Source organism: Conger conger, chromosome 1 (assembly GCF_963514075.1).
Source record: "Conger conger chromosome 1, fConCon1.1, whole genome shotgun sequence".
Lineage (NCBI taxonomy): Eukaryota > Metazoa > Chordata > Actinopteri > Anguilliformes > Congridae > Conger > Conger conger.
In genome coordinates, this window is record NC_083760.1 from 24,872,588 (window position 1) to 24,897,334 (window position 24,747).

The 24,747-nt window shown below is 43.1% G+C and overlaps 2 protein-coding genes across 4 annotated transcripts; one reads left to right on the forward strand and one right to left on the reverse strand.

Moving 5' to 3' along the window:
* Window positions 1-3,094: 3,094 nt before the first annotated feature.
* im:7136021 (uncharacterized) lies at window positions 3,095-9,378 on the reverse strand. 3 transcript variants are annotated; one of them, XM_061225939.1, is made up of 4 exons: window positions 9,069-9,378; window positions 6,612-6,809; window positions 4,579-4,795; window positions 3,095-3,428 (listed from the first exon to the last, which is right to left on the reverse strand). In XM_061225939.1, the coding sequence occupies exons 2-4, from the start codon at window positions 6,763-6,765 to the stop codon at window positions 3,221-3,223; spliced, it is 579 nt and encodes a 192-aa protein (XP_061081923.1). In that variant the 5' UTR covers window positions 6,766-6,809; window positions 9,069-9,378; the 3' UTR covers window positions 3,095-3,220. The 3 variants fall into 3 exon arrangements, with proteins under 3 accessions (XP_061081923.1, XP_061082011.1, XP_061081839.1); XM_061226027.1 differs by lacking the exon at window positions 9,069-9,378 and adding an exon at window positions 8,862-9,037; XM_061225855.1 differs by lacking the exon at window positions 9,069-9,378 and adding an exon at window positions 7,413-8,516.
* mis18bp1 (MIS18 binding protein 1) lies at window positions 8,631-24,194 on the forward strand. The gene is made up of 17 exons (XM_061231955.1): window positions 8,631-8,767; window positions 9,102-10,076; window positions 10,192-10,353; window positions 11,576-11,913; window positions 12,314-12,387; window positions 12,515-12,636; window positions 12,730-12,820; window positions 13,865-13,986; window positions 16,522-16,688; window positions 16,964-17,045; window positions 17,421-18,918; window positions 20,568-20,737; window positions 20,989-21,128; window positions 21,920-22,065; window positions 23,059-23,146; window positions 23,394-23,448; window positions 23,622-24,194. The coding sequence occupies exons 2-17, from the start codon at window positions 9,215-9,217 to the stop codon at window positions 23,729-23,731; spliced, it is 4,227 nt and encodes a 1,408-aa protein (XP_061087939.1). The 5' UTR covers window positions 8,631-8,767; window positions 9,102-9,214; the 3' UTR covers window positions 23,732-24,194.
* Window positions 24,195-24,747: the final 553 nt, after the last annotated feature.

Below are 24,747 nucleotides of genomic sequence, written 5' to 3' on the forward strand. Positions count from 1 at the left end.
CAGTCGGTTGCCCTATGCACTGTGCCACGCGGCCATCTTAGCGAACACCGAAGTCTTGCGTGTGCCTGCGTGTACATCAATACAGCGCCATGTCGACAAGCATTTCACATTTGCGGGATGCTGTCCTGGGAGCAGTGCGGAGGGTCAAAAGTTTGAATCCTTTCCATTCTCACACACCCGAGTGAGACGCTCCGGCTAGCAAATGGTCAGTACACAAAAAATGTGAGCGAGCTGCCTGCAGCAAAAATAAAAAATAAATATGTGAAGCAAATAGGGCAGTGCAGTGTTTACGAGCAAGGTGAGGTGGATAGGTTCCCTTGGCTCAGCCCAGAACCCCCTTCTCCCCCGCATGTACTTCCTGCCATTCCCTCACCTCTGTTCTCTCTTCACACGAACCTGCTTCGCAAACTCACTGCCATGTGAGAACATGTAAGCTTGGCTCTCGGTGGCCTCTCAGCCACGAGAGACACGCACTCCATCACGTCTCTGTGTGACCATCTGTCATGCACACGTTTCTGTGGGGTCTCAACAATTATGTGGAAAGAATGAGGACTTAAAGCCCAAGTGTTTGTTTCTCGGAAAAAACAGCATTCTAGACTAATTGGATCAGAGGGGTACTGTGGACATAACTCTGCATCTGACGGCATCCAACATCCTGTAATTGTACTGTAGTGCATACAGAAAAGTGTTATTATATTCATAAAAAGATCGCGGCACGTATTATTATCACGCGGATCCTTTCTCGCGGCGTTCTGCCTTTCTTGTCTTGTTTGGTTTTCGGGTTGGACCGTGAAATGTTTTGTCTCAGGTAATTCTCTTTCTTCCCCTCCACAATTTTGTCATCTTAAAATAAGGAGGATAAATGACAGCAAAGCTCTCTGTTCATCACATTTCACGCAAAGTGGCTCCCATTAATCAATGCCATAAACCGCATGATTCACCAATTAGCTGTCTGCCGGTGCCTTGCACACCGCTTATCAATATTCATATCATATTCAGTTCGAGACGCGTGGCAGAGACGAGGAACTTGAGCGAGACCCAGCGGTTCCTCTGCAACCCCATCGCAGCTACAGCGTGTGGACAGCAGCCACGGAATTAAGCAGCGAAATTAAATTGCGGCAGATTGGCGGCAGCACGCCATATTATTTAGCAACCGGTCTGGCTGCCAGAAGGCCACCGGTTCAAATAGGCGGGAAACCGACATTCCACGGTGCCCAAAGCACTGGTTCTGTGAATATGTGACTGTATACGCTGAGAAAATTTAAATGTAACTAACCGCACTGCTTGCGAAGCTGGCACAGACAGACTGTAGGCGCCAAATTGGCCAGAGGAGACGTGAGTTTTTGCGAGGAGGTGGGGAACACCCTACTGACTGCAGAACCTCTCCTCTTGTGCGAAGCTCTGGCCAATTATGTAGAAATGCAGGGCTGCTGGCCACCGTTGGCTCTGGATTCCATTTTGGATGTTTGAATGTGGAGTGCAGTTTCTGAACATATAATTTAAAAAATTGAAGAAAAGATTGATGCAGTTTTCCCCACCAATTAAACCACAATGATGAAATGGGTCTAGTTTTCTATGTAGTTGGACTTCAGTTTTGCTCCTTCTGCCTAGTGGATGAGTACTGCTATGCTGACCTGCAGATACTCTCTCTCACAATTCTGATTCATGGTTCTCTCTCACTCACACACTCGCCCACATGCACACACACACACGCACACACACACACCCACACACACAAAAAATTGTGATTAATGGGGTGTCCTGAAGAGAAGAGTAGTAGTGATGGCAATGGCACAGCAACTCATGACGAATATTTATGTTTGCTTGACAAGTGCCCGTTACAAAAAAATACAAGCCCACCTGCCAAACACGCAAGCAAGGATGGGGAAACTGCTTGGACATCCACTGCTATACCTCGACATTCGCTGGACTGAGTGCTTACCCCTGTTCTGTGACAGGAAGTCAATACTGCTCCCTTAACCCCTGACTGAACAGTTGGCCCACCATAGGAGGATGTGCTTAGCAGAACACAAGAGAACATCATTCTGGGTTTGGAAAACAGAACATGGCAACAGTACTCAAACCTCTATCTGTAGTGCTCCTTCTTTCTAAACACCCTCCTCTGCCCGTTGTAGCACCATGCTAATGTAAGGTGATACTTTGATGGGGTGTGAAAACAGCCGCCACTTTTACCAACGCTAAATAAGCATACTGTGCTGCACTTGGGTTCTGTCATTTACATAATATGACTGGCAGCGTGTGGAAATTAACTAGTTTCAGGATACGCTCTCCTCCAAACAATGACTCATCGGCTTATAAAAGGGCCATCAAACTACAAACTCCCTGGTGGGTGGGAAGGCAAAGCGTCCAGTGCGGTGGTGGTGGGGGGTTGTCTTCCAATATTAAAATGCTAATTACGCACATGCCTTTGTACTCTTCTAAAATGGCGTCTTCAGCTAAGCAGGTCGTGGACAAAAAGCCGTGCCAAAGAGAAGCAAAGTCGGACTGATTATGGAGACGGGTGAGAAAGGGATGTCTTCAGAATGATTCCGTCTTGCCTTCACAGTGATATAAAAGTGGAATATTCTCTCATGGAATATTTCCATAACCGTAATGGAGGGGAGCTGGCGGCAGCAGCCCGCCGTAATTTTAATACAGAACTCAAGACACTAATGTGCTTACAGCTGATCCATAGGGACATCACATAGCAAAACTAATTTTGTGCAAATCTCACGGAATAAAGTGAAATATTTGTGAAGGCACTGGCAGATAAGTCCAAGGAAATTCATTTATATGCACAGCGCTCACCAATCACCGGCTTCCACGTGTGTTTACTGCCCTCTTGTTGTAGCTCCGTGAACAGCTGCTTGTTGGTGCGAGATTAGTAATTCCGGAAGGTGAACGGCACACACTGAATGCTGAATTTTAATTGACACTGCGGCCACATTTTTTCCTAACCTTTTAAGGGCCTTTTAGAATGCACATTATAATTGGTCTTCTAGCCTCCGTAACGTCCCAAAAATCCATTAGCGCCAGAATCTTTAAAAATGTGTCATCTTTGCACAAAATAAGATAATTCATAAGAGGCATAAAGAACCAGACGGGTGATGATTTTTATTGAAAGTGAAGACAAAGGCACACATAAGGAGTTTTAACCGAGAACAACAATAAGTAATGATAATAAAAACGCTTCACATGACACCTGCGATGCAGTGAGCACTTAGTATTGGCTGCAGAAGCAGGCCATGGGGTCCCTCGGTATCAGGGAGTGGATCACCTGTATCCTATAGTCGGTCTTGATTTGCAGCTGCCGGATCAGGTTCGAGAGGGCAGGACTGGGTCCGGGCTGTGCGTCCAGAACCACCAGCCTCTGAAGGTGCTGTAACCGGGCCAAGCCCACAAACTCCTCCTCCGTCATGTTCCAATGTCTGAAATAGCCAATCGATCGATGTGACAGTCTGTCCGTGCTTTTGTGTAACCACGTGGCTCAAGTAGAAAGCACAATTGACTATCAACATTTCTCTTCCCCATCACAGACTCGGTACCATTAAAGACCCAGTTCATTACATTACAATAATGGCATTTGGTGCAAAGTGCATACCCATAACCAGGGATAAGTGCGCTGAAAGACCCTAGAGGGAAGTACAATTTCAACTGGCAACTTGATGTTCGAGGGGAAAAAATTTAAACCGATGTGAACAACTATGGCAAATATTCCAGGCAGAACTGTAATGTTTTCAGCCTGCTATGGGGGTACCATCTGTTTTTTGAATATGGTAGTGCAGGGGTTTACAGTCCAATTTACCCTCAGAGGAGGGTATGAAAGCACTATAGCATCTGTGCTAATAGTAAGCGGAGGCGGATAAGGCGACAGATTACACTTAAAGGGCATTGCGGCAGAGCCTTGTCAGCCACTGGTTGTGATCTACTCAGAATCAATCACTGATGGAAGATAATGATAGTGCCACTTACACGTAGCGAGCGAAAATTGCTGCCAATTTTTCAAAGCTCATCACGGTTAAAACATCTTAAAACCACGCTGCTGCAGCTTAAATCTATAGTATGGGTTGCTGTCACTGTTGTTTCTAGATTATTACATACTGTTGCATAACATCACAGGCATTTAGCAGATGCCCTGGATGCAAATTCAGAGCGACGTACAATAAAGTGGAAAATGGTAACCAGGGACAAGTTTGTTGAAAACCCGACAGGGGAGTACAGTTCCACATAGATAAAAACTTGAAGTCGTGAAGATTAATCAAGATAACAAACTGACAACAGCAATAAAACAGTTTTGGTAAATATAGCACTAAGAATTATAAAACAAGCATACATACAATAAGTGTGATAATTACAATCGATAGCATATATGGCTAATTACAGGGAGGTAGGAAAGGGAGGGGAAAGGCGCAGCCTGAAAAGGAGTATCTCTGATAATTGGAGCGTGAAAACAAACTTTTGGGACTATCAGTGACCACAGGTGTCGCCATATCCAAAACTGAAAAATGATGTAAAGCTAGACAGGCAGAAAAACATGGCTGGGTGCAATCTGCTGGGTCCATGTGGGTCTGTTCTCACCGCAGTTTGAGGGTCTTCAGTTTGGGGAAGAGTGCAGGTAGCTCATGGAGGCCGCTCTGCCTGCCATAGCAGCACAGGTCTACGTGGAGGTGCTGGAGGTCCGGAGTCTGCTTCCCTAGAGCGCTCAGGTCTCCCGGACCGATGATGACCCGGAGCAGGGAGAGGCTCTGGAGGGTCGCCGGCAGAGAGTGCACATACAGACTGAGGGGATACCCGCCTGCAAACGTCAGGGCAATAGGAAGAGGCATTTAAAGGTACAATAGGTACGATTTTTGTGTTAAAACATTGTTACAAGACCATTGTAAATCCCTTCCTATCGTTGAAAAGGGCTCACTGACATGTTGACCCACCCTCTGCCTGTGTTTATAGTGCTTTAATTCGGGTTTCAAAATTTGCAGTTGATGGGCCGGCACTCTGTACCAAAACATTGATTAGCTGTACGATAATTCAAGCTCATTGGTTGAAAATTGGTTCTAATTGCCACAGCCAATGCCGTTTCAACATCAGCACGTTCACGGAGAACGGGTGGGGTTAACACTGTTGTGGTTTGAGCGTTTTTGTTGCTGCAATTCCTCTCTTGACTGTTCAAAGTCCGAAATTACCTGACATACAGGGTACCAGTCATTCACATGTGCTTAACCTATGCCAGTGGTGCATAACATCCATTTCAGGATTTTGTGCCAACTTCTGCTATAATTTATTTAATTGGCTCAATCATATGTTGATCTGACATTTGTATAAGCACCAGCTATAGCTACAGAGTGTATCCTGAAGATTTTACCGTGCTCAAATACAGCAGTGAACCAGCGTAGTTTATAGAGCTGTCGGAGATCTAAAATGGAGGTAATTGGTTGGAACAAAACCAGCATGCGGACTGGCCCTCCAGGACTGGAGCTGTGCACCCCTGCCCTATGCTTTTTAAAGTTAAGTGAACACAATGCAACGACTTGTCAAGCATTGCGTTTGAAGTTTTTATTGAACGCGAAAGGTTTATTTGTGTCCACTCTTTCTGCAACTAGAAACCAACTGATTTCACCTGCCAATTGAATTGATTAAAAATGCAACCTCATTTTACAGTAATCATTTCTCATACAGCACATTAATGAAAGTATCGTTTCATCTGACAGATTAAACCCCCTGGGATGTGAATGCAAACCAATCTGCAACAATATGCAGAGGGTTAGCAAGACCTGGGAATGGAAAATGACAGAAGTAGTATACATTTCAGCCAGTTTTTAATATTAATTATTTTGGGATAAACTTATCAATCTGGTTAAAAATAGTGTGATTTTGTACCAATTCACACAAATATGAAAGTATTGCAAACGGCCAAGTTTACATGAAAATAATTATTTCAATTACTACTTTACCTTGGTACAATTTTGCCCCTTTGAAAGCCTTATCTGTTATTGACCCATATAAAACTACATTCATAATGGAGGCATAGGCTGTAGTACAAAAGTACCACTCTGGACCCATTTTTTAAAATAGTGAAGACATGTGATTACTTGATGCAAGTATATGGCTAGTTGGAATTAACACAGTACATTATGCCACTTTGCCAATTTTGTAGCAGTACATCCTATTAAAACACCCTTCTAGTGTGAAGATGAGCACCGCAGTGAGGGTTCAAATCTGGACTATAGCCAGCAGCCATGCAGGGTGACACTCAATTGGTCACTCAGGAAAGGGAGGGAGGATATCAGTGAGTCAGGATGAAAGCGTATCATGCACTAGCGACTCCTGCCAGTGAATAATGTGTGCCTCCAAGCTATGGAGGCGGAGGAAATGAGCATGGGTGGCGTTGGCAATTGGGAGAAATGGGGGGGAAAACCATTCAAATAAGCACAGAAAATAAAGAAACCTGAGGGGGAGGGAGAAGGGCTGCAGAGACACAAACACCCCAGCCACCCAAAAAACAAATATATACTGTATATCCCGATCAGGCCATAATTATATTTTGCAGAACTATCCCATTTCAAAGCGGCCTCACAGAGCAGTGGACTGGAAGGTGAAGTCTGTAGGGTACGTACGTGCCACTGTGAGTTCGGTCAGACAGGGGAGTTTCCTCAGCCACACCCTCATGTTGCACCTGCTGGGCTCCACAGCGCGGTCCCTGTAGCACACAGTCAGAGCCTGGAGAAAGCACAGTGGCTCCAAGGCCACAGCGGACAGCATTGGGTCCATGTAGTCCAGGAGCTCCAGCCTGGTCAAGCCTGGGTCTTCTCTGCCTACCAAATAGATTAGATACTTTAGACCAGAACTGTATTTAAAAAACAAAAAACAAAAAGCTAAATTGCTGCAATCATTATGAAGCAATCTGTATCTGTGAGGCCAGTGAACAGACAGGCTTTCAAGCAAATAGGCAGGATCGATAGGCACTCCATTTTAACCAGTCAAAACTACAGCATTTTATACAGTACAGTACAACGGGCTCCTGAGGCCATCTGTTTAACACCCAAACCATGGATTTAGCTCTGTTTTTGTAAAGACCTAAAAAAAACAAAAAACATATGATGCGCATAACAAAACTGATACTTTCAGGTGACAACAGTATTACATTTTTAAGGAAAGTTCCTAATATGTCACAACAAGCATATCCAACCAAGGGACAGGATGAGAGATGCTGAAAAAGCAGTGTGGATGCAGGCCACTTTCACTTATGCATCTTCCCAAAGGTATCAAGCTGCCAACATGACTATGTGAGCAAAACAAGTTTCAGAACAAATCCTTCACAGTGAAATGTGCTTGAAGAGAAGTTAAAATGATAAGCATTGCATTTTGTTCTCGTAATTTGAAAACACACTTGACATTACAAATCAAGCATATCACACCTGATAGTGATTTATTTGGAACTGAATCCAATGCTGCCACCTCATCAGTTGGATCATGATGTGTTTTTGGCAGATAAAAATAGTCATCAGGAAGAATGCCATAAACAGCCTGCATTTTTAGAGACAGTTCCGTAAGGTTAGGCAAGCAGGTCAGCATTCCCTGTAATGTCCGTCTGGAGATGGGTTTGTCGCCTTCGTGATAAAAGAGTGAGGTCAGGCCGGTGAGTTGGGACACAGCATTGATTAGCTCTGCCCTAGGTGCGCGATGGAGCTCGCACAAACAAAGGTGAGTGAGTTGGCGCAGCGGCGCCAATACACTGGCGAGCTCCGAATGACATTGAAAGCTCCGGATGACCAATCTCTTCAGGTTTTTAAAACGCAGTAGGATTCCAAGTGCTTTCACGTCCAACAACTGATCTATGGTTATTGCACTTAGCCATGGGAGCGACGTTGCAATCAGACCCCATTCCTTCGTCCCCGCCTTGTGCACCACAACCATGCTTGTCTTCCTTCGCCGCAATGTGTCCCAGTACTGACTGTTATAGGAGCGAATCTTCTTCAGCACCACAGCGCTGTTCCTCCACATGGAGGGGTGGTCTATCAACCTCTTAAAGTACTTGCAGCTCGAGCGAACGTTCCCTTTCTCCTCATCAGAGAGTAATAGAAATACCTGAAACCATACTTCATGTGGGAGATTGAATGCTGCCCCAGACATCACAGTTTACATAAGGCTTTCCCGATAGTCAGTTTTTGAACATTCAGTTTACTTTCGCCACCAAGGCACACATATCCTGAAAACCACACAAATTTGCATACTGCCGTCATAGCCTGCTTTTACTTAATTAACATTGCCAGCAAGACTGCTTTCGCAATACGACCTGCGTTCATTATCTTTTCGAATTAGCTATCTAACGATCTAACAGTCATACACTTGGCAGCAATTTTGTGTATAGTTGTCATGTATGCGCTCAAGTAATCCTGCTGTTCGCGCAATACACATGCTGTCATTATTATTCAACTTCAAAAACACAGAATCCTTCAATAACCAGTACGTGAGATCCCATAGACTCGATAGCGCCAGGCTTTAAAAGTTCAAAAAATAAGCGTTGCTGTCGCACCGTGATGACCTCAGAGTATGTGATCTCTTAGCGAGTGACGCAATCTTGCATCGACAACCAATCCAACGGCTTGTTTGCAAATTTCAAACTCCGGCGGTGAGTGTCACGTAGCTTGTTATATTTACACATAGCTAGCTACTTAGCTTGCTGTATTTGTTATTTTACACACAATGTGATTTTAACATTACAAGTAGAATATAAGACGAGGGACCAAATGCACAGTTCGCTATTGTTGGGGTAAATTAAATTATGTCCTTTTTAGATTTCTCCATGTTGAGGCCAGTGCTTCGGCTCATGCGCAAATCCGCCAATATACGTTACGTTTGCTTACCTGACAAAACTGCACGACATTGGTGGATTTTTAGATACAAATGTACCGTAAAATATGTACAGCTTGCATATGCGTACACTGACTAGTATTTTGTGCACCCTACTAGTGGCTAACGTTACTTGTCTTGGCTATATAGTTTATACGTTTACCCTCCCACTTCTCGTTGAGAGCTAGGCTAATGTTAGCTGTAAGTTAACTAGGCTGTACCTTTTCAGACGTTAACCATACGTCTCTTTGCAGAATTAAAGCCAGCTTGGATTGTTTTCTTATATTTTTGGAATGGACGAAGAAGTAGAAAACCAATCGCGTGCTTTTAATCGCATCTGATACACTTGGAAGACTACATTCTAAACATGTTGCTCTCGGGGACAAAAAAACTAACAACCAAAACAGAGCGGGCGGTTCCTTACAAATCACTACCTTTACACAAGATCCCTCTAAACGCTGTAACGCCTGTTAAGGATCTATTTAAAATGGCCGAGGCACAAGAGCACCGACCCTTTCAATTCTCCAATCCGCTTGGTTTTGAAAAAGGGTCAACAAACAGAAGTATGAACGCAATTCACTCTACTGTACTGCATGAAGATAACTTCTACAAGTTATCGCCATGTGAGCTTAGTAGCATTGCTGCTGAAGACACATCTCCCTTGGGCGGTGATCCTGTCATTTTTCCACCACGGTGGAGTAAAAATGTATCCCTGGTAATGGGGCACAAGAAACCCCCTGAATCGCCTGCGAAAATTTTTGCTCGAATGAAAGCGAAAGTGCAGAAGCAGAATCTCTTGTCTGGACAAAGTGGAGATGCACAATCGTTAATCGACGCCCATGGTCCCAGAGCCAGGCAAGAACGGGACATGCTGTACCGTACCCCGAGGAAAGCCGACCATCCTAGCACAGACGCTAAGGACAACCAGGAGGCCTATTACGATATCAATACAATTGAAGCCATCACCCTCTCACCCAGCATGACTCCTGGTAAAGTTCAGAGGCTTCACCCTGGTACATCACCGAGAAAAAACACACCGTCTAACGGACTTCCGGAGCCCAGCAAAGTCTTCTGCAAAGCTCCACACCAATCCAATTGCAGCAGCACTCGGCTGGGACAGCCAATTCCTTCACCCAGCTGTTCTGCTGGATTCCACACCAGAGGAGAGATGGGATTTGAAAAACAAGAGTCCTCTACAAATGAGATCTATCATGACCCGGTTTTTGCCAGTAAGTTGCTTCAGTTTTGTTGTAATACACTTGTTTGTCTGTTTTCCAGTGAGAATGGCCCTTCAGTTGGAAAATAAATCACAAACGTGTGTGTGTGTGTGTGTGTGTGTGTTAGTGCCCGCAGTTCCTGCCAAGAGGTCTGACATTGGCACAATGAGAAGGGACTCTGTGCAGAATTCTCCAGCAAAGATATTTGCCCAGATGAAGGAAAGGGTGATACTACAGATGAGACAGGAACCCAATCAGGTGACCAGCACAGCGGATGTAAATCACAGAGGTGAGACTCTCAGTCTTTACTTTTAATACATTTCTGCTTACTTACGGCAAGTGAAAAACACAATGTCAATGTTTACAGCTGTGTAACTACAGCTGGTCAAATTGGGTACTTTTCTTAAGCTTTGTTAAAACCGCAATGTTTTGATGTCACTATTTTACTGTATTGGCCTTTTCAGAATCAGCTTGTGGATTCTCATGTATTTTTAGTATATACTGCTTTGTTGATCAGGTCCTTTGTGGAAAAAGAGATCTCAATGGGGGCTTTAGTCCTGGATAAATACATTAAATAGGAACCTGCAAATGGCGAGCTGTAAGTGTCTTTGTAAGCACTGTGAAACACTACTGCCAGTCATAATACATATCAAAGTGCTGCACATATACAGAACTGAAAAGGTTGTGTATCTAGCTTGGACTGTTGATCTTAGTGCTCTTTTCTCTAATTATATGATCCAGATCGAATCCTCCTGACTGTGACTGTAACTGGGAGTCCTGTGGAGTGATGATTAAAGAGCCATAGCTTCTCCAGGGAAAGGACATTTCAGCTGGCAGTTATTCCCATAATCATTGTCCTATAGTGACTCTTCTGGTCAAATAGGTTCCTATAATCTGCCCTGTATCAGTTGCAATGCTCCCAGGGCCATTAATCGCATGCCCCAACAGCAGTATCACAGAGTATAAAGAATCTGTGGCTTGCTGCATTTGTTTTGAAAGATAACATGCTTGTGTGCATATTCCCAAAATGCCATAGGGCTTTGTGGAAGGTGAAGAATTTTTGATTGGTCAATCCAGAAAAAATGAGAGAATGACATGTCCTTTTCAAATAAATATGTAGGCTTTACTTATCTTTATACTTTCTCACTGCATTGTGATGATTTTGAAGTATTGGTTAAGCTGTTAACCTGTTGATCCATCTTCTGTTAATTTCATACAGAACCCAATGGTTTCCACTGTTTGACATATTTTCTGTTAATCACCCCCGCACACAGATGAGGATCATTTGAGCCGCATACCATGTTTGAAATGAACTGAACTGAAAATGAATTTCTTAAATGTAAACTGGCCATAATGTCCTATGAGGATTTTTCAGTTAATTTCCTGTATTGACTGAATTGCAATACAAAAGCCAAACCCTGCAGCATGCACCTGGATCTCCAGGGTATTGTGCTACCACAGATATTCACAAACTGACACTTTCACTGACCCCTCCACCCCCGCCCCGTTAGAACGCATTCACGGACCCTGCAGACGGAGAACTGTGCCCATGGGTGGCGATGAGGCGGACGATGAGCTTTCCCTGGGCGCCAACGCAGGCGTGTCCAGCAGCGGCAGCACCGCGTTCCCCAGTCCTGCAGACGACTGCTCTTCCGTGGGCATGGTCTACACGCACCGCACCCCAGCCCGCCAGAGACCCCTCTCTGCGCCGGAGCCCATTCCGGACCTCGCCAACGACAGCCTGCTCCAGAACTCGCCCCGCATTGCCATCCCCAAAAAGAGGGCGACCGTTTTTCAGGACAGAGAGGAGGCAGAATCGGAGACTTCAAAGGAGCAACAGGTTCCTACGGTAATATCCTACTTGTATGTAACAAACTGTGACATTTGCATTTGGGTCCTGCTATGTATACATTTTGATTTAAAAAAATGCTTCAGTTCATGTCCCAAAATGCTTATGAGCATCGTACTCCATTCTTTGGGGAAAAATGTCTATTAACTGACAAAAAACAAACAGTGCATTATGGGATTATTGAACTTGAAAAAGCCTTCAGGTACATTTTTCCATCAAATGTTCTGTGTTGGTTGAGTTGGCATGGAATGACAGTGCACAAGTTATCTGGTTAATTGGTTTGTCTTTCACATTTTCTGATAACAAATTGTTGCATTTTTAAGTGTGTTTCCAGGACACATAGAAGCATACCCCTGGGATTTAAATTGCAATTCTAAAATTTGCTGTTTGTTTTCCACAGCCGCAGGGAATTAGTTTGACGGAATGGCAGCTTAAGTCACAGAATTCAAGGCTGTTTGTTGACGGGTTTCGCCTGTGAGTATAATCAAGAATTTAGTTCAATCGATCATTTGGGCTGATGTGTTTGGGCACAGCGGAAGAATCTTTGAGAGCATTTTCATCTTGTTTACATGAAATATGTCTATTCTATGGCATGAAACAGGGATAAAAAGGTGCCCTGGCACAGCAACCTAATTGCAGAGCGGATTTCAAGCAACGTCCTGAAGACAATCTCAGGCAGCATCTACATCTTGGTGGGCACGATGTCTCCCGACCCTGACTCGGGTAAGCAGGCTAATGGCTTTAACCCATGCATCAGCTCGTCTTTGCTCTCACACTCTCACACATATTAACATGTTTGTTGACCTTCATTGCCAGTGTTTCCTGGATGGTTTCTGAAGAAGTTTCTCTTTGGCTTTCCAGAGAAGTGGAAAGATTACTTGGAGAGTTATTTGTCCAAGTTAAAAAGGTAGGCAACAACTTTTAAGCTTAAAAGAGCGGTTTTACTTTCATTGTTGTAACTATACAGGATTTTGGTGTTGGGTTTAGTTTGGAATATGTAGTTATTTTTACTGCATGGATGGAAAGGGGGTGTTTGTGTTTGTGTGTGTGTTTGTGTGTGTGTGTGTGTGTGTGTGTGTGTGTGTGTGTGTGTGTGTGTGTGTGTGTGTGTGTGTGTGTGTGTGTGTGTGTGTGTGTGTGTGTGTGTGTGTGTGTGTGTGTGTGTGTGTGTGTGTATATGGGGGTGAAATGGGGTGTTCATTCTCAAGGCTTTCTGAATGTTCAGGCTGCTTTAGATCAAGTATATTTTCTTATGAACCCCCCAAATATTGTATACCTACTATTGTAAAGCACTGGGAAAAAGTTTCCAGGAACTTCTCTTAATGTATATTGCGCACAAAGTGTCTGAGCCAGTCGAAAAGTTAAGTGGAATTAAAAAAAATATATTAAAAAAAACCCAGAACGGGGGTTCAGTCTTTCTGGCAATTTTTTAATTGGTTACCGTGAAAGAATGTTAAGTATTATTGACTTGCCAACTTAAATCATCCATCCATCCATCCATTATCTGAACCCGCTTATCCTGATCAGGGTCGCAGGGGGGCTGGAGCCTATCTCAGCATACATTGGGCGAAAGGCAGGAATACACCCTGGACAGGTCGCCAGTCCATCGCAAGGCACACACACCATTCACTCACACACTCACACACTCACACACTCACACACTCACACACTCATACACTCACACACTCATACCTATGGGCAATTTAGACTCTCCAATCAGCCTAACCTGCATGTCTTTGGACTGTGGGAGGAAACCGGAGTACCCGGAGGAAACCCACGCAGACACGGGGAGAACATGCAAACTCCGCACAGAGAGGCCCCGGCCAACGGGGATTCGAACCCAGGACCTCCTTGCTGTGAGGCAGCAGTGCTACGCAGTGCTACCCACTGCACCATCCGTGCCGCCCAACTTAAATCAGTTTTGTTTAAAGTTTTGTCCTCTCAATTTCAGTGATTTGTCTTCGGCCCCTGAAAAGAAAATGCATAAAAAGGGCACTGACCCCAAGCCATCTACGAAACCGTACAGGATGAGGGCAAAGGAGCAGTCCACCATAACTCCAAAGGCAAAGACCCGTGAGTACTCTTAGGCTTTTTATCTTTTATTGAATTTGGGGTTCCGACTGGTTCAGTATTTAACTCCAATTGTCATTGGAACAAGATTCTCAGCGCCGCTGCCAGCAAGCGCACAAAATTATCAAATTTCTCATCAATAATCCGGATGTCATCGTTAATGTGTGCATTCACTGCTCTGACAAGTGCGCAAGTTCTGTGAGTAGCACGCTCCCTGATGCACAGCCTATCAAAGGCATGCCCTGTCCTGCTGACAACTGAAATGGCTCATCTAGAAACCAAGATGAGACCTCGTGATCAGATCAAGAGCGAGAAAGGCCGATGAGCTCACTGAGTAGGCCTTACTAATTTTACATAATATGAAGCTCGAAATTCAACGGTTTCATTATTTTGTTCTACAATTATTTTTGCTTTGTAGAACAGCTGTGTTCAAGAAAATAACAGTACAACATGAGTAACTTGATGAACCAATGTTATTAGTAGTATTGATATTTCTGCATGGCAAATAATTTACTTGTAGATGTTGGAGTGTAATAGAAAAACAACAGAACCAACTGTTATGACATGCACGCTGCTTGTTCTGAGTAATTGACTCATTCATTGAACGGGGCATTTTCAAAATATTAGCAGTGTGGAGTTTAATTAGAGAATTCATTAATTCTGTGAAAAAAAACAAGTGCAGCAAATTATAGGATGCTCAGCTAAAATTATCACATATGCTTTAAAATGGCAATAAAAACCCGTGCTACTGTTCAAACGCATTGAAGAATAGTCAGAGTGGCAAAGATTCAGCCATTCATCAGCTCCAGAAAGAAAAAGAGTAAAATTGTTCAGTATTCAGTTTATACAGTCAGTGTTTGAGTTTGAAGAGAAAAATGTCGATACTGCCATTTTTTTGAACAGATTAATATTCCTTTTCTTTGCTTCTTGTAAAAGAATAACACAGATTTGTTTGCTTTGATTTGGAATTGAATGTGTAATGTTTCCACTACATTTGAAATATGGAACTAAAAGCTATCAAATATCTGCACTTTATTAACTTTTTTTAACGCACTGCTTTTTATTTGAACACAACTGTAGATTGTTTGAGTAGCCTAGATACCTCTATTCGAGGCAACAGATGTCAAATTCACATGTAGCGGTGTAGTGTAGGCTACAAACTTGTGTGGCACCATCATTTTTTTTACTTCTAAATTGGTCATCTTTTTGCTTTAAGTACTGCAGACAACTGTGAGCATACGTTAAAGCTAGGCTTCCGTTATTGTTCCTTTGTGTCTTGCTAGCTTTGGTTCTTGACATTAGGCATGAAAAAGAGTCGCCATTATGCTTGTCACATTACCTATTTAGCCTGAAATACCCTCTAAATTGCGAAAGCAGTCTTCAGGGAAAAAGAACATGACATGTCCGCCTCAATCTTGTGAAAAGATGTGACATCCAAGCTATCAGAAGCAACAGAAATATCCTGGATGCGTTTATTATGATATGAAGTCACATTTTGAGGTGAAAATACCACTTCTCTTATTCTTTTGAAAACCTATTATTATATGGTACAGTAAATTGAATATTTGTTTCACATAGGCTAGGCCTGTGTGCTTGCTTTTTGAACTGCATTTGCATTGTGGTAAGGACTGGGGGTTGGGAATTAGTGGGCTTAGGCTACAGTATTAAGCAACTTGGGCTTAAATACAAAAAATAAACAAATGCATCTTTTAGGGCAGGGGCAAATCTATTTGGAATGGTATGAAAAACAATGTACAGTATGCGCTGCATTACGTAGCATTCACAGCCTTTGTATCGTGAAGGAGCGTTACGTCAGCATTTGCAGAAACCTTATGTGTTTTGCATAGTTAGGCTACGTGATGTGTGTATGACTTAAATGTAATTAGAAATCTCTAATGTTCATAATAAATTAACATAATGTCAACATTAGAAATCTATTTATAATGGGCACGTTTAAAATGAAGCCACAACCAAGGAATCTATATGGTAATTACACAGGCAAGCACAAAATTAGTTTATTTGAAGTCGCAATGAACCAATAACCTCAATGGCATTTAACAGTAGCCTAATTGCCATACAACGTGCATCAAATAACCAACAATAGAATTAAAATCGCCAAATCAACAACACCAATTGTAATTGGAAGTTGCTGCTTGTATTGGCTGTAGCCATCAGTGTGAAGCAAACTTTAGGGGATTTCCATCCAACAGCAAAATTTTCCCTGCTACTTTTTGATGTCAAAAGTGGTATTTTCCTTGTAGGCTGCCTTTTAGCAACATCCGTTAAGCTCACTCCCTTGTCTAATTTTGATATAAAATTTCATTAATCAATCTGTGTCCCCCGTTTGCATTGGGAGGTAATTTTGAATTGATGTTATACTTCAGATTCCATAACATTTTCTGTTTTAATGTATGTGGAAAAAAACTTATGGCCAGTACTTTAACTTGCATGCTGTGTGTGACAGACATCTCTGAACCCCTTGTGCACAATCTTGAGTGGATGCGAATGGCCTTTTCTGGTGTTTTTCTGGTTACGTAGCCTCTGGTCCTGAGGCCAAACTCCAGGTGAACAGCGCAAAGCTGTCCCGTAGTGGGAGACTCATCAAGCCACCCCTGGAGTACTGGAAAGGGGGGAGAGTTATTTTGGATTCAAGCATGAACGTTACCATCCATGAGGACTACACGTCTACTCTCACCTGTCATAAGGTGAGTGGTACTCTCATTCACACTGCAATAGATCCATTTTCTTTACAGTTTAACTAAGCCAAATTGCGCAATTATAATATCACAGATATTCATAGATTGCCATCATGTGGGCTACCAAAACGGTCACATTGTTGGAATTTCTCCTAGATAGACAGTAATGCTACAATGTAAAAATGGTGTTTAGTATGCATTAATATATCAGTCCTAAATTTGTATTGGCACAGTTGTGCTTCTTTGGGGAGAGGCATAACATTTAGATTTTTCTGATTGCACAGAGTGACGATATAATTGCACTGAATGGATTATCTCAAAGCACAAGGAAGACATCGTTGGAAAGCTCCTCAGCTAAGTCCAAGGGTATGTATGCATGTGCATGCAGTCATAGGGAATACATTTACTGTATGTTTAGAAACGTGCAATGAGCTACCATGTCTATGCTATCTTTCCTGTTCTTGGAGTTCTTCACAGGAAGTGCTTAGGAACATAAAAGTTATCCTTTGGAAGCAAGCTTTATGTCACTGACAGTCTTAGAGGTTGTAGAAGCTACAAGGGAATTCTTGCACAGACGCATTGAAGTAGGCTTTGTTTCATCTCAGCTGTATTTGTTTTCTTTTTAAAATGTTGACAGCATTTGTTTGTATGTAGGTGGATTTCTTGAAAACAGTTAGACTATGTATAGGCTAACCAATGCTAAAAAAGCCATGGGCAGTCCTGACTGTTCTGTTTTTGTAGTGCACGACAGGGGAACGGAGAGGAAAAAAGCAGACATGGCAGTTAGCAGTAGAAAGCTGTCCTCGTCTCGTAAGCAGTTGCCAGAAGAAGCTTTGAATGTGAGAAGGCCAGACCAGGGCCTGTTAAATCAGAAGTACACGGTGGGGCTGACGCCAATTAAAACATCTACTGCATTGCACCAGAGGTGCTCTGAGAACCACCTGAAATATCACTTAGATTCGTGGGATGCTGACTCGGCTGGAAGCGGTGGACAGGCCCTGCTGGAAGATCCCGTGGTCGTGTTAGTCAAGCTAAAAGAACTGTATCTGTCAGATGAGTGCTCGAAGGTCGCCAGGAGCAAGGAAGCGGAAGCACCTGCGCCATTCAGGAAGCTGAAGCAGTATCCCCGACGGAACAGGTGTTCGGTCAGGGAGGCAAGCTCACACAGCGCCGGTCCCACCCGCCACAACGTGGAGAAAACGCACCGGTCCACAAAGCTCGCCAAATCCAGGAGCAGCAGCCAGCAGCAGCACCAGCATCCTTCAACGTCTGACGCCGAGCATGGACTGGGACCTCGGACCAGATCCCGGAGCAGAGCAACTACAGATTCCTCCGACCAGGAAAAAGCAGAAGGCAGGGTTCCGTCGAGGGATTCTGAAGGAACAGAGCGGGACGAGGGCCCTGCCTCAAAGTCTGGTTCTCAAAGGCGAGGAAGGGAACTAACCGGAAAGAACCGGATCGGACGCTTGCCCCGGGAGCGCAGGGGCGTTGGGTTGGATTTGGAGAGCGATGCGATTAGTGACCCCCCCATATTGTTGGGGTCTCCTTCCCGGAGTAAGCAGGGCATACGAGTCATCAGCTCCCCGCCAAAGACCACCAGAACCCAGCGCAGGGGGAGGTGCAGCCAGGAGGCAGAACCCACCGAAGAGTGTGACGACGGCTCGAGCTTCTTGGACCCCCCAAGGCTTTTCACTATGCCGAGGGCAGGAGGGAGACACCAGCAGAGATCGAGGGCTGCGAGTTGTCTGTCTAACAGCGACCAGGCGCGGCAAGAGGTGCTGTTCAGCACTGGGAGCGACGGGGATAGCACAGCTGACTGCGGAAGCAGGGCGGCACGGCGTAAACGCGGGCCGTCGGTCAAAGCCTCAGAAGACGGCCCCTTGTGCACAGACAAGGGCACGGACAAGGAAACGTTGAACCCCCAGCCTACAGCACACGGCAGTAACAGTGCTCACTTGTTCAGTAAACAGCGTTGTTTCGTCTCGTGTGATTCAGAGAGTGAACTGTCTGACTTCGGGCTATCCCCCATGGACTGTCAATTTAGCCTGTCAGGGAAAAAACGGAATGTCCCCCAAGTGAAAAAGGGCAAGCCTTCTTCCAAGCCTTCCTCTGAAGAGAAAGGGGAAACGAAAATAAGTGCAAAGGGGAAGAATAAAGAGGGCAGCAGAAAGTCCAAGAAGGAAGAGCCAGAGGAGGATGAAGATGACTGGACAGAAAGTGAACTGGAAAAGCTGCACAAGTAAGCCTTTTAGCATTACAGCCAAAAATGCAATATGTGGTCCAAAAGTGCACGTATATGAGAATATATCACTGTGGGTGTGTGTGTGTGGGTGCTATTTAATGGTACAATAGGTAACTTCTAACGGTCAAGAGAGGAATTGCAGCAACAAACACGCTTAAACCACAACACTGTTTATCCCACCCCTTGAAACACAAATTTAAGGACTATAAACCCAGGCAGATGGTGTCAGTGACCCTTTTTCAATGATAGGAATGGATTTACAATGGTCTTGTAACAATGTTTTAACAGAAAATTCTTACCTATTGTACCTTTAAGAGGAGTGAAACAAGATGGTATGATTAAGGATGTGGAGTGACAACGTGCAGCAGAAACGAATTAGAGGTGTTAAAGAATTGAATGGTGCTCAATGATTGAATACTTGGCACAAATTACACTGTTCGCAGATGTCACATTAAGCTTTATCGGCAAGGCTTCATTTCGTACTCCGTTCAAGGTGTCAGAAAGCCTGATTGTCTCCAATTAAAAGTTAATGTGGAAAATTACATCTGTAAGTTAATTGAACAGACAGTGATGTTGGGAACACATTTCATTCTCAGAATTTTAGCGTTTTTGTTGCGTAAACAAACAAACACAAAGTTGATGATGGGTCAGCCTTAAAATTGGATGGTAATAGGTTAAATCTTGATGAAAGCAAAACAAAAAAACACCCTAGGTGCCTTTGAAGCGATTCTGCAGCATGTCGTTAAATAAATAACATACAGTGCCCTCCATAACGTTTGGGACAAAGACCCATCTTTTATTTATTTGCCTCTACTCCACGATTTGAGATTTGTAATATAAATGTGGTTAAAGTGCATATTGTCAGATTTGAATTAAGGGCATTTGTATACATTTGACATGCATGTAGAAATTACAGCAGTGTTTATACATAGTCCCCCCATTTCATGGCACCATAATGTTTGAGACACAGCAATGTTATGTAAATTAAAGTAGTCATGTTTAGTATTTTATTGCATATGCTTTCATATGACTTCTTGATGTCTGTGACCTCTCAACATCATCACAACCTGGATATCTTATTTTCAGGTTGTCCTACAAGCAAAAATAACTCTTTGCATTTGAATGGATCTCCATGGAAATTGGGGGTTGGGTCAAGATTCAGCTGTAAATTATGCTGAAACAGTATGGAACACATTTATTGGCTAAATGGCTTCAAGTCATCAAGAGTCCAAGGTATAAATGAGCCTCAAACCACCGTGCTGCTACCAGATATGCAGTAGATATGAAAATAATAGTTTCTCCTGAATATGTTTTCCATTGAGTTCAACAGGAAAACAACTATTTTTCAGAGAGATTCAAATGCAAAGAGGTCAATAAATAAATTAGGGTCTTTGTCCCAAACATTATGGAGGGCAATGTACATGGGAGGTTGTGTGCATGCGTGGGTGTGTGCATGTGTGCATGTGTGCGTGTGTGTGTGTGTGTGTGTGTGTCTCCAGTAAATATAAACCTCACTGTGGAGAGCATAGCTTTCAGGTTTTAAATGGGTCAGTTGCAAGTGTCCCTGTTTTATAGGTTGCTGAGGGGGAGGTTATATTTCTGATTTCAATGCTGAATTGTATTTTCCGACTGTGTTTGTGCGTCAGGGCCGTGTCCTCATTTCCCAAGCACAAGAGCGGCTTCTGGATAAACGTGGCGATGGCGGTGGGCACGCGCTCAGCCGAGGACTGCCAGGAGCAGTACACCCATCAGCAGAACGTGCTGCACAAAGCCAAGGCCAGGAAGAAAACCACGCGCGGTGAAAAGGAGGAACCAGGTATGTACATTCAGCAGGTTAGAAGGAATCACATGAATTGCAGAAACAACTTGACTTCCTTTCCCCCTCGCAACAAATTAATCAATCTTAACAGTGCAAATTAAAAAATTGTTTAAGACCTTGCAACAGTTATTTGTATTACTTCAATAGAAGTACATAAGTACTTAATACATTTTATTCAACAAATTCTTAGAGGAGTTGGTTATGAACAGTGTCATAGCATGAATGTTGCATGTTTTCATGGCATGCAGTTAAGGATGCACCTCAGATAACGGCAAAAGCGGGCACCTTGAAGCGGAAGCAACAAATGCGGAATTTCCTGGACCAGATGCCCAAAGATGACCACGACGACATCTTCTCCTCCTCTCCTCTGCAAAACAAACGCGTCAGGGTGAGAACTACAATAGAACGCAGATGGCACAGCTTTTCCCATAGTCATGCAGCGTCGATAACTTTTAATTTAGTCCAAGAGGTTATTATTACATTATACACAACTGACCATTGCCAGGATCTTGTGGATGTAATTGTTTTGTCAAAGAATATGAGTAAATGGCAAAATCTAAGATACGCTTCCTTCTAAACTTCTTCCTTCCAATTTGTGAGTTTTAAATGGACAAAATATAATTAACAAAATAGAAAATATTAGGAAAAGGTACGGTTTATGTGCTAGCAATAGTTAATTTTGTTCAAGCATAGTACACTGATGAGCCAAAGCATTACACCCACTCACAGATGAAGCAAATAATGTTTATTATTTCATAAGAATGTGGCATGTCAATGTCTGGGATATTAGACGGTAAGCAAACTGTTGGTTCTCGTAGTCAAAGTGTTGGATGCGGGAGAAATTGACAGTTGTAAAAACCTGAACGACTTTGACATGGGCCAAATTGTTATGGCCAGACGACTGGGTCAGGACATCTCCAAAAGGGCAAGGCTTGTGAGGTGCTCCTGGTCAGCAGTGGTAAGTACGTACCGATAGTTGTCCGAGGAGGGACAAACCACGGACTGGCAGCAGGATGTTGAGTGCCCAAGGCTCATCGAGGGCAACGAAGGCTATCCCGTCTGGTCAAAACTGACAGAAGAGCTACTCTGGCACAATTTGCAGAAACCTTTAATGATGGTTATGGGAGGAATTTCTCACAACACACAGTGCATGACTCCATCACCTCCCTTGTGAAACAGCTGCCCACATTGTCCACAAATGGAGAAGACTGTGCGTTCCAGAACTTGCAACAGGACCCCCAAACACCCAGTTCCAGTGCGTTCCCTTCAGTAAAGACCCCCCATTGTCTTCACATCAGCCCTGGAATGTTGGGCTCTGTGAACAGGTAATAATATCCTCATGGGCTAATACGGGGTCTGCTCAAATGCCTTTGGAGTCTTTGTGTGTAATTAGCTGTTAATAAATCTGTATTTTGAATTGGCAATTTGAAGGTTATTGGCACTTTTAAAGGCAGTTCAGTTTCATCTCAGGTCTTTTTATTCTATGATTTCCATGATTCAGTGCAAGGCTTGGTGCTTACTTTTTTCCAGTAGTTTTTTTGCCCCCAAGTTAGAATATTTCGGGGATCAAAAACTGACAAAACAAAATATAACAAAAACAATTGCCACCTAAATGCAAATCGGGAGTACACCTTCAAACATTTAACAGGAAAAATATTTAAAAAAACAAAAAACGAACCTGTGTGGCATGCAATCACGCCACCATGGAATCCCATATTCAGTGAGGCTCCATCTGCACCAAATGCCACATTTCTACATCCAGTCTCCATTTGGGACAAGATCATCAAAGGCAGCCTTTGTTGCTCCTAGCACACTCAGGCTTCTCCTCCTGCATGACTCGGACATAAACTATCTCATATTCAGTATTTGAGAGGTCAGTTCTCCATCTGTAAGGACAGATACCGAGTGGCTGTAAGGGTAAAGCCACACATGGTGCGTGTTTCCGGGAAGAACCGTGGATTGCCTTCCCATTTCCAATTCGGCAGCAGAGGTCTTGTATGAGCATGTTTGTACATTTGTACAACCCTCCAGCTGAGCTGAACAGATGTTGTGCAGTGGATTGTGCACAGCATACATAAATACCGTAGTTGGGATGTGGAAGTAATTTCATTTACACATAGTACTGCCTACAGAGACGACATCAGTTTGTAATGTAAAAAAATAATTCTAAGTATGGTTATGAGTGTCAGTCAAAGTCATTTTGCAGTAAAGTATATTGTAGGTTATGGTAAGATTGTGGGGGGGGGGGATGTGAAGTACTGAAACTGAATACTATATTGTACAATTCTGGATGAAGAGACTTTATTTTTGTTTTTAAGAAACAACAATGACAAGTATGTGTACCAGCTACAGAAGAAAATGGGGAAAGGTTGGGCCAATGTCCGTGGACAGGGCAGCTGCCCTGAGGTAGGTCTATCTTGTTCATTTTCATCATTCTTAAAACCATACTTTATTATTTTCACTGACAATGCTTTGACTGCCATGTTTGAAAGGTTGATTAAGCTTGGCTGGCTAGTGGTGTGATGGTTTACAAACTGCTGTGGGAATTGGTTTCATATGCATCAAGATTCTGCTGTGCTATCAAGTCACAAGAATTACTCCCAACAAAAGGCAATTTGTTTTAGTTTAGTTTTTTCTTTTCTTAACCCTCCAGAAGCTGAATTATACCCCCTCATCATCTGTAAAACCTACAAGGAGAAGACCAGATGGTAAGATTCCCTGAATGTGTCAAACATGTTTTCTTCCAGTCACTCAGTTTTGCTTTAAGGCCGTCTCATTACTTCATAATTCAGTGATCTTTGTAGGTGAAACAAAAATGATTCCGTTGCAGTCTAAGGTGACACAGCCTATAAACATTTATGTTGCACTGCTTGTCTTTCAGCTGAAAATGAATCCTTTGTCGTGTGGAAAATGTTCTCGGACAAGGAACCGCTTCCACATCCCTCTGATGAAAGTGGAGAAGAGGATTATTATTTTATGGATGATGACTAAATAACGAATTTGGATCTTCAAATCAGGACATTTGGGGGGGAAAGTGAATGGTGAATTTAATGAATAATACATGTTCAAATGAAAAAAGGAAAATGTATTTTTAAATGTGGAAAATAGGTGCCTATAATTTTCTTGAGAAACATTATTTGAAGCGTATTGCCAATATCTTGTTTTATTATTTAAGAGATGGAAAAGCCAATTTTTTTTCTAATCTTGGATGCATCCTTTATGATTTAAAATGTATGGCAGTGCATTACTGAAACAGTTGAAGTATGTGTGCCAGTTAAGTCTGTAAATATAAAAAATATTGTGCACTTGATTTCATGACATTTTTCTGACTAGTCGTCTTTTAGAGTCGTTGTTTCAACTTGTTTTTTTTAATTAAAAGTTTGTATTACAAATTAGTGGTACATGAAACGAAGTCGCTCTTTATCGAGTTTCAATAAATTGACAGACATTTTAATACTTGGGACTGTTCAGTTCTTATCCAGATATGAGTTATCACCATTTAAAGGAACACTGTCACGCTTTTTTCACTTGAGCATATTAGGATTAAATGCTTAAATTATGTGTAGGCATTTTTAAAATCGCAGTCAGTGTAGCCGTTTCCTAGATATGGCGCAAAACTTCTCAAAACAAGCACCGGACATGTTTGGCTTGAATCTCCAGCCTGTGTTACCCAGAAGGTAACTGGCGCTCAAACCCTTGAACGTAGAGACTGGTTTACGGACGGCCACCCATCCAGGCGATCACATGACACTCCCCCGTTACCTTCTGGGAAAAAGGCTGGCGAGTCAAGCCAACCACGTGTTTGTTTTGAGAAGTTTTGCCCCATATCCAGGAAACGGCTTCACTGACGGTGAAATGTCTACACACATTATTTAATCATTTCATCCAAATAAGCTCAAGTGAAAAAAACGTGACAGTGCTCCTTTAAAATCTATCTAAAAATCTTCCCTAAATATTTACAGTGAAATCAGCTGATCCCTTTTGCCCCCCCGTTCGTTCGTTCTGCC

Coding starts and splice junctions, on each gene's coding strand:
- mis18bp1 (XM_061231955.1), top strand. CDS start 9,215: ATGTTGCTCTCGGGGACAAAAAAACTAACAACCAAAACAGAGCGGGCG. Junction 10,077..10,191: donor TCATGACCCGGTTTTTGCCA/GTAAGTTGCTTC, acceptor TGTGTGTGTTAG/TGCCCGCAGTTCCTGCCAAG. Junction 23,147..23,393: donor GACAGGGCAGCTGCCCTGAG/GTAGGTCTATCT, acceptor TTAACCCTCCAG/AAGCTGAATTATACCCCCTC.
- im:7136021 (XM_061225855.1), bottom strand. CDS start 8,127: ATGTCTGGGGCAGCATTCAATCTCCCACATGAAGTATGGTTTCAGGTA. Junction 6,810..7,412: donor TCCAAATAAATCACTATCAG/GTGTGATATGCT, acceptor TCTATTTGGTAG/GCAGAGAAGACCCAGGCTTG. Junction 3,429..4,578: donor CTGAAGACCCTCAAACTGCG/GTGAGAACAGAC, acceptor TGGCTATTTCAG/ACATTGGAACATGACGGAGG.